At 42.6% G+C, this 15,931-nt stretch overlaps 1 protein-coding gene across 1 annotated transcript in view; it reads left to right on the top strand.

The window, feature by feature from the left end:
• MRPS5 (mitochondrial ribosomal protein S5) overlaps positions 1 to 15,931 on the top strand; it is a 205,383-nt gene that overhangs the window by 181,290 nt on the left and 8,162 nt on the right. Inside the window, exons 8-10 of the mRNA XM_077486094.1 lie at positions 105 to 162; positions 3,154 to 3,216; positions 11,457 to 11,593. Of these exons, the coding sequence (XP_077342220.1) occupies positions 105 to 162; positions 3,154 to 3,216; positions 11,457 to 11,593 (258 nt within the window). The remainder of the gene's footprint in view (positions 1 to 104; positions 163 to 3,153; positions 3,217 to 11,456; positions 11,594 to 15,931) is intronic.

Raw genomic sequence — 15,931 nt, 5'->3', positions numbered from 1 at the left:
TTCATTGTCCCTGGTTGGCATGCAATGCAGTATATCCTGCTAACTTCTCTGCTTCAAATGTATGTGTATTTTAATCTTGAACTTGTAATACTTTTTTCACACAGGCAAAGAGCAGGGCGGTCCATTATTTGCATTACATAGAACGATACAACAATCATACCGGTAAGTTTTGAAAAAAATGTGTGTTTGTGTGGTGTTTTATGTTAATGTTATCATTACCTTTACTTACTCATTGTTATAATTAATAAACAAATGCATGTTTGCAGGGGCAGACTGTGCCAGGACATGGTGGCATTTGCTCCCCAAGCCGGTACCCCTTCAGTTTATATAGGCTAGATGCACACCTCTATTAGAGTTTGAGCCCACACGTAACAGTGACTTCTGCTGTAATTTGTAGCGTTCTGATCAAATGCAGAGCTCTGCAAAAGAAGTAAATAGTAGAAAATTTTCTCTGCACCAGTTGGGAGGGGAAGGTGCTGAATAAAAACTAGAAATGCAGGTAAACACATTCTTGTGGTAATTTTAGCACCCAGCTTGTCTACCTGGCTTAGGGCCACATTCTATATTAATCTATTTCTTCCCCTGGGTCCTATTCTATCCTTTATTATTTTACAGAAGATTTGCTGTAGTGTTTAGCAATTGATAACACCCACTGAGGGGGATTAATGTGACTTAGAGAAACTTGTCAGTCCAGTTTGTAGCAAATAATCACTACCTATCCAAAGCCAACACCTTCCCTGTCATTTATCCCCAGTCACTGACACTTGATTGTAGCACAGCTATATATATTGGCAGTAGATGTCTTTTACTGCTAGTAAATAATTAGGTGACTTTGCTTCTTGTTACACTCACAAGATGGCCTTCATTATTTATTGTATACAGCAGATTTTATATAGCAACACTGAAGAAGCTATCAGTCCTGCTCCAAAGCACTCTTCCTTGTTCTGCAGCTGTCTGAATGTAATAAAAACAATGCTGCACTATGTGTCAAAAATATATTATTTGAGGTAGCTAGCCACATAAGTAGTATATCCAACTTATATTGTAAGCTGTAAAAAAGGCGTCGCGCCCAAACTATGAAAAAAACAAAAATCAGTTGTAAGCTGCATTGACAAAAAAAATACAGAAAATAGTCCAAAATAAAATCAAAGAACAATCCAAATGAATCTGAAAGCAACCTGCAACTAAGACCACTGTTCCAGTGCAAAATGTACAGCAGTAGTGTCCAAAACGAGTAAACCACCACCATCAAGTAAAATGCAATTTTGCCGGACTAAATGGCTGTCATTACAGCAGCATGGAAGTTTTATGCATCTATGAAGATCCTTCTGGGGTTATCCCAGTAGATGAATCCTGAAGGCAGTAGTGGCCAAAATCCAGCTGAGGATAAATAAGCCTGCCCAGGGGGAATCTCATAGTGTAGTAAGTTGTAATTTATAGATAAAAGCCACATAAAGACAAATCAAAAAGTACAAAAAAACTCACATATAAAGCTGCTGGCGACCCAGAATCGCACACGAGCGTGACTTCAGTGCCAATTATCCCGCTGATGCGTTTCATCCAAAGGGACAGAACTATGAGCTTTTTTTACAAAAGCTGTCTGAATGTTACCTACAGTTTTGTAAAAAGAAAGAAGCAAAATCACTAGTAGCAATGATTCCTGCTTACTTTTCTCACATGTTCTGCAAAAATTATAGGGGTACCTGGCTGCCTTGGCAATATACTTTGTTTATCCAATGTTTTATGCATCAACAAATATAATTAGACAGGGTTCACACCTATTCATGTGTGGCAACAAGCATTACAACAACACATGACACTGTGTATTGCTTTGTGGTGCTATTCATTTAGAATGGTGTACCTCCACAGTTGCAAAAGCAGCTATAGTAAAGCCAACTACAACTCACATTTTGGTTGGTTGCCAGAAATGCTGCCAGTGCATAAAAATGTGCTGCTAGTCTATTCAAAATATATGCACTGCCTTACCACATGAAAATGGACCAGGTAATGCACACAAAGTGTGAAGGGCCCTCAAGGATTAGTGCTGTGATGTTTTTCAGCTTTCAGCAATTTACAGAGAGGGTGAGGGGAGAGTCTATAATCCTAGAGTGCACTTATTCTTTTAGGCATATGTTTCTGGTAAGCTATTCTAAAAATGAAGTCATTTTCCCCTTTATACATTAGACGAGGTAAAAGTTATTAGATGATTGATCCTAATTGTTAAACGTTCCTTAGGAAACTATGACTGGCTTTTGTAAAAATTGCAGAAATGAATACTTTCTTTAAAATAGGGAAAAATGGGGATTTAGGTTTATGGTTTTGATTTTTTTGGGTTAGTTTACAGCTGGGGCAGCCAGACTTATGCCTAGTACACACGATAAGAAAATCTAGTGAAATATACAGCTTTTGGAGCAATCATCCAATAATCTGATCTTTCGTACACAGCTTTCGAGAGCCAATCACAACAGTTCATACGAAAATATCCGAAGGGACAGGCACGAAAAATGTTCTTGTATGATACCAGAACTAATGATTTTCATGTAATTAGTATAGTATTTCTACGGAAAAAAATGTTTGACCAAAACTACGTATGCTTGGAAATGTAAGAATACAATACAATACATCACTTCCAAAGTTGTATTCTGTTGTACAAGAATTTTCGTAACTTTAGTAACTTATTGGTTTTTAGTATGAGATTGGCATGCAGAAAAAAAAAGGCGACAATCATTCATCTGATATTCTTTACGTGTGTACTCTACATCTGCCAGTGATGCCATAAATGTGAACTCTTGGTGTATACAAGCTTTCTTTGTGATGCCAATTCAGAGGTAAGGCAAAGGCACTTGCAGAACCTCCAGAATGGAGTAGGGCAAACCATGTCTTGCAGGTACACTTAAATATGAGATTGTGGCCCAAAAAACAGCAAGACCAGGTAAGTGGCATTTTATGCCTGTAGGTACCATAAATATATTTAGTCTTCAAGTTTACAATGGCATGTGAAATTTTCGTTTAGAACATAATGTTTTTTGTATTTCTTGCTGAAGTAATTTCATTACTAGGGCATATTGTCCAAAACGTTTCCTTTTGTATGGTGGTAATAAGATTTAACAACAATTTCCCTTTTATGTTTTTTTTATTTTTATTTTTTTTTAGTATTTCATGACATCACAACAAAATTTAAGAGAACAACAATCAAAATAAAGAAACAAAACTCAGGTAAGTGATTTTTATTTTTTTATTTTTTTTTAAGAATCATAATTTTGTTATTTTCTTGTTTTTATAGAAGGCCCACAGTTATCGGTTTTGGGTGTTCAGCTTTCAGGGCTGAAATCATATTGAAATGGCAAAATTCCCCAAAGTGTGAAACGAGTACCTAAATATAAGACCTAACACTTTGGGTAGAGTCACATCAGATGCGGTGGGGTTGCATTGGGCCGCTATTCCACCGCATGAACAAGGCAAAATGCACCGTCTCCTATATGCCCGGTTCACACCACTGTGTTGAGGTGTGGTGCATGCAGTACTTTTTATCAGTGCATTGCAAGACTATCCATTGTCTCACACCGTGGGGCTGTCATTAGAAATTTGAGATGCCTGTATGACCAGCCCTTAGCGCCGATTTGTTTTTAATGTGCTTTTGGTATTTAAAAAGCAGAACAAAAATGCATGGAAAATGTATCTCTTTAAATCCTTTGGAACTCTTCAAACCAATGCGCTGCTGGTGCAGTACATTTTTTAAAAGTCTTGCATTCTTCATTTTTGGTGTATGTTCAAAAAGTGCACCAAAAGCACATCTCCCCATTCAAATAAATGAAAATGCATAAAAAAACACACCCATGGTGCAGGTTTGGTTCATTTTTTGAGTCACATGTCCAGGTTTCACAGATGCATGCTGGGAGTCAGATTCCAAAAACACATTGAAGACATGTCAAAAATGCAATATGCGTTACAATCATGGCTTTGCTCTATTTCAAAAATGGACAACATAATAAGTCATTATAATATTCACCTCAGTCCACCATCTATGTCTCTCACTGGCGCTGCTTCCAAAATGTATGACCGAGATCCAATCTATGCCTATCAACTGGTCACCTCTTCCTGACGTAATTTCTCTGCTACTGGGGAACCAATAGGAAGTGTACACATCACCAGGGAGTGGCTTGGACCCCCAAAGAAGGACCTCTCCTCCTCAGCAAGGAGAAAGAAAGAGGACTCAAGATTTGGAGCATCATGATTACAAGATTAGGTGAGTATTTATGGCATTTTTTTTCCAAACTAACTCACTGATTAGTTGGCGATGGGGGAACCTTTTTTTTTTCAATTCCTCTGTTTATTAAAAACATTATTTTTTTCAATTACAAGTCTTAAAAATCAAAAATACATTAAAATTCAATTTACAAAAAAATAAAAGTAGAAGAAATGAGCCCAGCATGTTGTTCCTATTAAGTACACAAATACATATGCAGTTTTGCTCATAAGTTTACATACCCTGGCAGAAATTCTGATCTCTTGGACATTTTTCAGAGAATATGAATGATAACACAAAAACATTTTTCACTCATGGTTAGTGTTTGGCTGAAGCCATTTATTATCAGTCGACTGTGTTTACTCCTTTTAAATCATAATGATGACAGAAACTACCCAAATGACCCTGATCCCTGAAAAGTTTACATACCCTGGTGATTTTGGCCAAATAACATGACATAAGTTGACACAAGGTGGTTTGAATGGCAATTAAAGTAACCATCTTAACCTGTAATCTGTTTGCTTGTAAGTAGTGTGTGTGTATAAAAGGTCAGTGAGTTTCTGGACTCCTAACAGACCCTTGCATCTTTCATCCAGTGCTGCACTGACGTTTCTAGATTCTGAGTCATAGGGAAAGCAAACAAATTGTCAAAGGATCTACAGGAAACGGTAGTTGAACGGTATACAACTGGAAAGGAATATAAAAAGATATCCAAGGAATTGAGAATCCCAATCGGCAGTGTTCAAACTCTAATCAAGAAGTGGAAAATTAGGGGTTCTGTTGAAACCAAACCATGGTCAGGTAGGCAAACTAAATTTTCAGCCACAACTGCCAGGAAAATAGTTTGGGATGCAAAGAAAAACCTACAAATAACTTCAGGTGAAATACAGGACTCTCTGAAAACGTGGCTGTTTCAAGATGCACAATAAGGAGGCACTTGAAGAAAGATGGGCTGCATGGTCGAGTCGCCAGAAGAAAGCTATTACTACTCAAATGCCGCAAAGTATCCTGCTTACAATACACCAAAAAGTACAGAGACAGGCCTCAAATCTTCTGGCACTAAGTCATTTGGAGTGATGAGACCAAAATTTAGCTTTTTGGCCACAATCATAAACGCTACATTTGGATAGGAGTCAACAAGGCCTATGATGAAGGTACGGAGGTGGGTCGTTGATGTTTTGGGGCTGTGTTAGCTACAAAGGCATAGTTAATTTGGTCAAAATTGTGGGCAAGATGAATGCAGTATGTTATCAAAAAATACTGGAGGAACATTTGCATTCATCAGCCAGGAAGATGCGCATAGGACATACTTGAACATTCCAACATGACAATGATCCAAAACGCCAGGCCAAGTAGACCTGTCATGGCTACAGCAGAATAAAGTGAAGGTTCTGGAGTGGCCATCTCAGTCTCCTAACCTCAATATCATTGAGCCACTCTGGGGAGATCTCAAACGTGCAGTTTATGCAAGACAGCCCAAGAATTTACAGGACTTGGAGGCTTTTTGCCAAGAGGAATGGGTATCTTTACCATCTAAGAAGATAGAGCCTCATCCAAAAATACCACAAAAGACTTCAAGCTGTCATTGATGTTGATGAAGGGGGGGGGGGGGATATGTAAACGTTTGTTCCGGGTCATTTGGGTAGATTCTGTTGTCATGATTTAAAAAGAGTAAACAGTTGATTGATAATAAATGTCTTCAACCAAACACTAAACATTAGGGAAAGAAAAGTTTTTGTGTTATCATTCATATTCTCTGAAAAATGGCCAAGAAATCATAAATTCTGCCAGGGTATGTAAACTTATGAGCAGAACTGTATATCACTAATCTATGTTTATTATTGCATCTGGTCCTATAGGCACCTAGTCCATTTTTCTTTCTCCATTTCTCTTCCCTCTCCCTTTGTTACTCTATATAAAATATCAAGCTCCCAACTGTTAGGGCTCATTTACACTTGCTTCGGCTTCAACACACATTAACGGCTAATTTACACTTGCTTCAAAATAAGGCTTCAGACAGGCTTTGTTAAAGCTCTCTGAACGCCAGTCAAAGCCCATGTCACTAAATAAAATGGTTAGCTTACAGTCCTGTTTACACCTTGCTTTTGTTTTACCTCGGCTTTGCTTAAAAAATTATACCCCATGTAGCATTAGTAGTACTTCAAAGCGTCTTCAAAGCCTCCATAGAAGTCTATGGCAAAGCTTGCTTGAAGTCCCACCAAAGCCTCATCGAAGCAAAAACAAGGTGTAAAAAGGAATGTAAGCTAACCATTTTATTTCATGACGGGGCTTTGACTGGCGTTCAGAGAGCTTTAACAAAGCGTGCCCAAAGCCATGTTTTGGAAGTAAGTGTATACTAGCCCTTACTGCAAATTATATGCATACTTATGCTTATAGCATCTTATAACCCTACTTATTTATTAACTATTTTATAACTGATAAAGGCTCTATCCACCCTTAAGATTCCATCTTCGATCTCTCAATGGGAGGGGTCAGCTTTAAAGGACAAATCTGGTGGGCTGCCGGTCAGAAATCTCACTTTTTTCAACTAGTAATATCCAGTTTAATTTTATGCAACTGGTAACCTGAGTAAAATTTGTGTTGATCACAATATAGTGATAGAGTAAAATGCTAATCTTGTGGATAAAGAGCATTGGCCTGTAAAGCAATTCTGCCTGTCATAACAGGAAAAATTCTATTATAGCAGGGCACGCTATCCTGCACTAATATTCTTCTTTTTCTTCTAAACTATAATTGAAAAACAAACTAGAAGTACCACAAGTCATTTTTACTGGTGAAGAATATATTGATTTCCCTGCTGCAGCAAGGAGAACAAACTCGGTACACATTTTCATTTGAATGATCTTTAAAAGGCTATTCATCACACTTTAATTTACTAGATGGCTGAAATGTTTAATTTAGTTCACTGGACTCCAATTTCCTTTCTTTAAATCGTTCCTGTAGGTTATTTTTTTGTTTTTTCCTTTTTTTGGTGAGCTGTTGGGAACTCTGTGTTCTTGCAATTTGAACTATAATTTAATGCCAACATTGCTCTTCTAGACGTAAAATCTGTAAGATCATTTGTGCTGCCACAGTGAAAAAAAACAAGGGGCAGGCACTCTCATTTACCCGGCACTGGTTACAGGTTTAGTGACAAGGTATCAAATGCTGTAAAAACTGCAGAACGCTCTGGGTCTGTGTTTTGTTTGGGTTTTTTTTTTTTTTGCCGTAATAACATGTTATTTTGGAAAGCCAGAAAATATCAAAGTAAATTACAAACATCAAAGCCGTTGAAATGACTGTATTTATCGGTGATAACTCTTGCTCCTCTAGGTAAGTCCCATAAATATCAGAATTGTTTGTTTACGAAGGATGAGTGGTATTGATTCCACTGAGGATCATTTATAGATAGCAGTGCAGAGCAAAATTGAGAAGTAACCTAAAACCAATCAAATTTTAGCCCCTGAAAAACAAAAGCAGAACACATCATAGCAACTAATTGATGTGATTATAATGATTTTCCACTTTTTATATGGCTATTAGTGAATTTCTGATTGAAATGTTCTTGATCTTTTTCCAGCCAGACATTTTTTTTAGTTTTGGATAGAGTCAGGAAGGATTAGAATCCCTGTTTGTTTTTTACGGCTATCAGGGGTCCCATTTAGGAGATTTTCTGTCACTCTCTCTTCTGGAGATAATGGTTTTGCCAGACAGGCTGTAAGGAAAAATCTGAAACCGGAAGAGAAATTTCAATACCTGTAAAAAGCTGATAGGAGTTCTAACCTTTCTCTTGAGTAGGGGTGTCAAACTCACTCATCAAATTTCATCAGGGGCCACATCAGCATTATGGTTTCCCTCAAAGGCCCAGTTGTATCTCTAAGACTAGATGTCCAGAGCCCCCACCTCTCCTTACATCAGATGTCAAGAGCCCCAAACCATCAGAAGCCAAGAGTCCCCCACCATCCCTTACATCACAGTGCTTTTGCTGGGAAGAAGCTGGGGTAAGAGCTGTGAAGAAAAAAGTGCAGGGTCGGAAGGAGGACCAGAGGAGGGCTAGAGTCAGCTGCTGGAGTCTGCTGAATACTGAGACCAGGGGAGGAGGAGAAGAGGGGGTGTTGTGGCTGCGCGGAGGACAGGATCTGGTGGAGGAGTTCTGTCATACTGTCTGCTGCCAACTTCTAAGACAAGGTGGGGCGGAGATGAGGAGGGGTGTCGCAGCTGCAGGAGAAGTGTGAAGGCCACATGAAATGGCTTGGTGAGTGTTTGACATATGTACTCCAGATTTTTTATGTGTTGATGAAGATTCCCGTCTCTTCCTGTCAGTGGAACCATTGGCAAGAAGTGAGGGGAAATCTCTTTAATAGAGCCCTGAATAGCAGTAAAAACCCAATAGACATCCCAACCTTTCCTGACTCTATCCAAAAGTTTGGAGATGCTGGACAACTGAGGCCGCGTACACACGCGGGGACTGTTCGCTGAAACTTTGTTCGTCAAACAGTTGCCGCAACAGTCCGCTCAAAATTTGCATGAGCGGACTTGCCCACACACGAGCGGACTGTTTCAGCGAACTGTTTGCCAAACAGTTCGCTCAACTTTTGAAATGAACGGACTCGCCCACGTAAGGCGGAGGCAAGTCCGCCCATTTCGAGCGCATGTACAGGTAGGCGGGGCCCGCGAAGGAGACGTCGCGGGCACCGCCGCCTGGAATGGACTTAAAGGGACACCCAACGCCGAAAAAAATCAGCGTGGGGGTTCCCCCAAAGTCCACAACAGACCCTTGTCCGAGCACGCTACCCGGCCGGCCAGGAAAGGGGGGGCGAGCGAGCGCGCCCCCCCCCTGAGCCGTACCAGGCCGCGTGCCCTCAACATGGGGGGTGCCTTGGGGAAGGGGGGGCCGCGCGGCCCCCCCCACCCCAAAGCACCTTGTCCCCATGTTGATGAGGACAAGGGCCTCTTCCCGACAACCCTGGCCGTTGGTTGTCGGGGTCTGCGGGCGGGGGGCTTATCGGAATCCGGGAGCCCCCTTTAATAAGGGGGCCCCCGGATACCGGCCCCCCACCCTATGTGAATGAGTATGGGGTACAATGTACCCCTACCCATTCACCTGTAAAATAAAAGTACCCAAAAAAAAAACACAACACACGAGAAAAAATATTTTATTGCACAGCTCCGGGGGTCTTCCGTCTTCGGGGGTCTTCTCCGGACTCCTCCGCTATCTTCTTGTAGCTCTTTTGCTAGCGGAGGAGTCCGGCTTTCTTCCTCCCCGCCGCCGGCCTCTTCTTCCGACTTCGGGGGTCTTGTCCCCCTCTTCGGTTCTTCTGCCGGGCCACCGCGCCTTCTTCTAGCTCTTTTAGAGGCGGTGGCAAGGTCTTCTGTCGCCGCCTTCCGTTCTTCTTCTTCTTCTTGTTCTTCTTCTTCTTCTCCAGGAGATGTTGACACGTCGCTCTCTCCGGCCGGAATGCCAGAGCCGCGCTGTGCTGCCACTTATATAGTGCCAATGGGGCGGTGTCACATGGTATATGTCACATGGGTTGGTCACATGGGTTGATGTCACATGGGGACTATGACATCGTAAGGGGGCGGGGTCACCATGTGACATCAACCCATGTGACCAACCCATGTGACATATACCATGTGACACCGCCCCATTGTCACTATATAAGTGGCAGCGCAGGGCGGCTCTGGCATTCCGGCCGGAGAGAGCGTCGTGTCAACATCTCCTGGAGAAGAAGAACAAGAAGAAGAAGAAGAACGGAAGGCGGCGACGGCGACAGCGGCGACAGAAGACCGGGCCACCGCCTGCAAAAGAGCTACAAGAAGGCGCGGTGGCCCGGCAGAAGAACCGAAGAGGGGGACAAGACCCCCGAAGTCGGGAGAAGAGGCCGGCGGCGGGGAGGAAGAAAGCCGGACTCCTCCGCTAGCAAAAGAGCTACACGAAGATAGCGGAGGAGTCCGGCGAGAAGACCCCCCGGAGCTGTGCAATAAAATATTTTTTCTCGTGTATTGTGTTTTTTTTTTGGGTACTTTTATTTTACAGGTGAATGGGTAGGGGTACATTGTACCCCATACTCATTCACATAGGGTGGGGGGCCGGTATCCGGGGGCCCCCTTATTAAAGGGGGCTCCCGGATTCCGATAAGCCCCCCGCCCGCAGACCCCGACAACCAACGGCCAGGGTTGTCGGGAAGAGGCCCTTGTCCTCATCAACATGGGGACAAGGTCCTTTGGGGTGGGGGGGCCGCGCGGCCCCCCCTTCCCCAAGGCACCCCCCATGTTGAGGGCACGCGGCCTTGGACGGCTCAGGAGGGGGGGCGCGCTCGCTCGCCCCCCTTTCCTGGCCGGCCGGGTAGCGTGCTCGGACAAGGGTCTGTTGTGGACTTTGGGGGGGCCCCCACGCCGATTTTTTTTGGCGTTGGGGTTCCCCTTTAAGTCCATTCCAGGCGGCGGAGCCCGCGACGTCTCCGTCGCGGGCCCCGCCTACCTTGACATGCGCTCGAAATGAGCAGACTTTCCTCCGAGCGGGAACAGTTTGCTCATTTCGAAAGTAGCCTACACACGGGCGGACTGTTCGCTCAAACAAAGTTTCAGCGGACAGTTTTTCGGAATTTCCGAAAGACTTTGTCCGTCAAACTGTCCGCTGAAACTGTCCGCTGAAAGCCCACACACGGGCGGACTGTCCGCTGAAACACTGTTCAGCGGACAAAGTTGAGCGAACAGTCCGCCCGTGTGTACGCGGCCTTAAGATACTTAAGAGACACTCTCTGAAGTACACAGCGAGGCCCCATTCACATCTCATCGTTTTGTAGCTTGAAGCCTAAAGCTCCAAAACGCTGGGAAAAAAAATCAATTATTCTCTATGGAGATGGTTCACATCTCCACTCCATGTCGCCTGAAGCTCAAAAAAGTTCTGTTTGTTTTGTAGATCAATTCGGACAGCTTTGGGCGTTTTTCTGCTTTTTACATTGGTCACTGTTTGACCTGAACAAAATCAGGCAAAACCCCACCTTAAAGCAATATACTCAGGGGTGAATGCAGCCTTAAAATGTTCAGTTAGGATGGTTAACAATTTGTGCTTTTGGGCTTTTTTCACATGGTGAATGGTCTTGTTTGTACTAGGATCACCTAACAATTTAAATGTTATTTATTTATATATGCATCTGCCTTTTTAGATTTGAGGAAACTGTATCATGTTTTGTGTATGTTTTCTTAGGTTATGGTCTCCATTGCCATAGAGCAATCATCACTATCTGCAAACTGATTGGCATCAAGGACATGTATGCAAAAGTGTCAGGTTCCCACAATCTGCTTAACATTACAAGGGCACTCTTCCAGGGCCTGGCTATGCAGGTATGTTACTATATCATAGTTGCATAGGTGAAAACAAGTAAATCAAGTTCACCCCATTTAAAAACTGATTATATAAATGAAAAACCTACATCTATAGAACTGATGCACCAATGCCATTTTTTTTTTAAACTGAGTACTGATGCTTTTTTTAAGCATTTGTCGATACCAATACCGATCACCTAGGAAGAGTAGGTAGATGGGTCGTTTAGGAGCTGAGGGGGGGGGGGGGTGTTAGGAGGGTGAGGACAGGGTGGGAGGGTAGAAGGGTAAATGAGGGCAGGGTGGGGGAGCTAGAAGGGACTCTGTGAGGCATAGAGAGCAGCACCATCCAAGTGCAGTATGACCGCAAGAGGCCAGAGGCGCTGGTGGCTGCCAACGTTTCCTGATAAATTCAGAGACACTCTGGGGCACCGATGACTTACCCAGAAGTAACATCATCAGTGCACCCGTGTGTCTTTGAGTTTACCAGGATGTGCTGGGAGCTACCAGCGCCCTCGAACCACTGCCCACTGACACACCAGCAGCTACCACCCAAGAGTAGAGCGGATGAACACCACATTCATCATCTTACATTTTGTACATTAAATTGTGGTCATACTTCACTTAGATGGTGCTGCTCTCTTTGTCCTTCAGGACTGGAGGGTGACAGCTGTCAGGAGGGGAAGAGAAGGTGGGAGGGGAATTCCATGGACAGATGAAATGTCATTGGATGTTAAGGACATGGTGGCCCCACTCCTTAACCAAAAATTGCCATAATTTTTTTCTTTACGTTTCAGTTGTTAGCAGGGAAATCCCACTGATAGGTGAAAGAACCGAGACAGAAAATGCCTAGTATCAGTAGCGGTGCAGCCTTACAGAAAACCCTTATACAACATGGTCCAGTTTATCCCAACAGGAAAAAAATGATTTCCTGATCTCTTTAAGGAAATAGATATTTCCTGGTTCAACAAATCTCTGTTGTTATTATTTATACTGTAAATGTTAATATCAAGCTATATGCTGTGCATTTAGAAATGCATCCATTTTTTTTAAAACAATAGCTGAACTGGCTAGAACAAGTTTATGAGGGAGTATATTTTACATTTTCACAGCTATTACTATAAAGAAGCATTTCCGTAAGCAGAAATTCTCCTCCAGATGCAAAGAGTTCCCTCTCCTTTGAAGTTACTTTAAAGTGACTAATTTTACACTTAGTTCACCATTTGGACAATATACAGTATCTCACAAAAGTGAGTACACCCCTCACATTTTTTGAATAATTTATTATATATTTTCATGTGACAGCACTGAAGAAATGACACTTTGCCACAATGTAAAGTAGTGAGTGTACAGCTTGTATAACAGTGTAAATATGCTGTTCCCTCAAAATAACTCAACAAACAGCCATTAATGTCTAAACTGCTGGCAACAAAAGTGAGTACACCTCTAAGTGAAACTGTCCAAAATTGGGCTTAATCGGCCATTTTCCCTCCTCTGGTGTCATGTGACTCATTAATGTTACAAGGTCTCAGGTGTGATTGGGGAGCAGGCGTGTTAAATTTGGTGTTATCCCTCTCACTCTCTCATATTGGTCACTGGAAGTTCAACATGGTGCCTCATGGCAAAGAACTCTGAGGAAAAAAAGAATTGTTGCTCTACATAAAGAGGACCTAGGCTAAAAGAAGATTGCCAAGACCCTGAAACTGAGCTGCAGCACGGTGGCCAAGACCATAAAGTGATTTAACAGGACAGGTTCCTCTCAGAACAGGCTTTTCCATGGTCGACCAAAGAAGTTGAGAGCACGTGCTCAGTGTCATATCCAGAGGTTGACTTTGGGAAATAGACGTATGAGTGCTGCCAGCATTGTTTCAAAGGTTGAAGAGGTGGGGGGGTCAGCTTGTCAGCGCTTAGACCATACAACGCACACTGCATCAAATTGGTCTGCATGGCTGTCATCCCAGATGGAAGCCTCTTCTAAAGATAATGCACAAGAAGGCTTGCAGTTTGCTGAAGACAAGCAGACCAAGGACATGGATTACTGGAACCATGTACTGTGATCTGATGAGACCAAGATAAACTTATTTGGTTCAGAAGGTTTCAATCGTGTATGGCGGCAACCAGGTGAGACGTACAAAGACAAGTGTGTCTTTCCTACAGTCAAGAATGGTGATGGGAATGTCATGTTCTGGTGCTCGATGAGTGCTGACAGCACTGGGGAGCCACAGTTCATTGAGGGAACCATAAATGCCAACATGTACTGTGACATACTGAAGCAGAGCATGATCCTCTCCCTTCAGAGATTAGGCCGCAGGGCAGTATTCCAACATAACGACCCCAAACACACCTCCAGGAGGACCACTGCCTTGCTTAAGAAGCTGAGGGTAAAGGGAATGGACTTGTCAAGCATGTCTCCAGACCTAAACCCTATTAAGCATCTGTGGGGCATCCTCAAACAGAAGGTGGAGGAGCGCAAGGTCTCAAACATCCACCAGCTCTGTGATGTCATCATGGAGGAGTAGAAGAAGACTCATGTGGCAACCTGTAAAGCTCTGGTGAACTCCATGCCAAAGAGGGTTAAGGCAGTGCTGGAAAATAATGGTGGCCACACAAAATATTGACACTTTGGGCCCAATTTTAACATTTTCACTTAGGGGTGTACTCACTTTTGTTGCCAGTGGTTTAGACATTAATGGTAAGTGTGTTGAGTTATTTTGAGGGGACAACAAATGTACACTGTTATACAAGCTGTACACTTACTACTTTACATTGTATCAATGTGTCATTTGTGTTGTCACATGGAAAGATATAATAAAATATTTACAAAAATGTGAGCGATGTACTCACTTTTGTGAGATACTATATGTATTCATAGTGATGATATCACACTTTAACCACTTCCCCACCGGAGCACGCCGATGTACGTCGGCAGAATGGCACGGGCAGGCATATTGGCGTACAGGTACGTCCATTTTAAAATGCCGCCCTGCCATCGCGTGCGCGCCGCCAGTGGCATGCTCGCGTGCCAGTCAGGACCCCAGTGACTCCAGTCGCGGGTCCCGCGGACTCGATTGCCACGGGGATACCCGCGATCGTCTCACGGGGTAGCTGAACTTCTGCCTAGCAACAAGTGACGCTGATTTCTGCTCCATGTGATTGGAGCAGAGATCAGTGTTCACTAACACAAATCCCAGCCCCCCACAGTTAGTAACACGCCCCTAGGAACACTTAACCCCTACACTGTCACCCCCTGGTTAACCCCTTCACTGCCAGTGTCATTTACCCAGGAATCAATGCATTTGTATAGCATTGATTGCTGTATAAATGACAATGGTCCCAAAAATGTGTTCAAAAATGTTCGAAGTGTGCGCCACAATGTTGCAGTCACAATAAAAAGCACTGATTGCTGCCATTACTAGTAAAAAAATAATAATAAAAATGCCATAAAACTGTCCCCTATTTTGTAAACGCTGTAACTTTTGCGCAAACCAATCAATAATCGCTTATTGCGATTTTTTTATTTTTATTTTTTTACCAAAAATATGTAGAAGAATACGTATCGGCCTAAACTGAGGGAAAAAAATTTTTTTTATATATTTTTGGGGGATATTTATTATAACAAAAAGGAAAAAATAATGCGTTTATTTCAAAATTGTCGCTCTATTTTTGTTTATAGCGCAAAAAATAAAAACTGCAGAGGTGATCAAATACCACCAAAAGAAAGCTCTATTTGTGGGGAAAAAAAGGATGCCAGTTTTGTTTGGGAGCCAAGTCGCACAACTGCGCAATTGTCAGTTAAAGCGACGCAGCGCCGAATCGCAAAAAGTGGTCTGGTCTTAAGCCAGCAAAATGGTCTGGTCTGAAAGTGGTTAACACCTCTTCTCGAGAGATAAATAAAATAAATAGTTTCAGTAATTCTGGCCTCATCCCTGAAGTCATCCATGCCTCTTATAAGTTTGGTTGTCATTCTCTGCACTTTCTCCAGTTCCGTAATATCTTTTTTTGTGAACTGGTACCTCAGAGAGAACTGTATGTTCCAGATGAGGTCTTACTAATGCTTTGCACAAGAGGATTGTGTCCCTCTCTCTCTGGACTCTTTACCTGTTTTAATACAAGAAAGTGTTTTGCCTGCAGTAGACACTGCAGTTTGGCACTGCATGCTATTATTGGTTCTATGAACTACCAATACCCCCAGATCCTCAAAGTGGATGTAAACCCCAAAAATAGATTTTTAATTAAGACTCCTATCTGTTACAGCAGAGGATGTCATTTCATCTGTGCCCAATCTTACCACGAAGAGTTAATCCAGCTCTGAGCAATCCTCTTATCCATCTTCGGTAAGATAAAAACACACCCACAGAA

The sequence above is a fragment of the Lithobates pipiens genome, unplaced genomic scaffold (genome assembly GCF_037356315.1).
Source record: "Lithobates pipiens isolate NorthernLeopardFrog02 unplaced genomic scaffold, aLitPip1_a1.2 Scaffold_18, whole genome shotgun sequence".
NCBI classification, from domain to species: domain Eukaryota; kingdom Metazoa; phylum Chordata; class Amphibia; order Anura; family Ranidae; genus Lithobates; species Lithobates pipiens.
The sequence above is the reverse complement of the archived record's forward strand: the minus strand, read 5'-3'. Positions and strand labels throughout refer to the sequence as shown.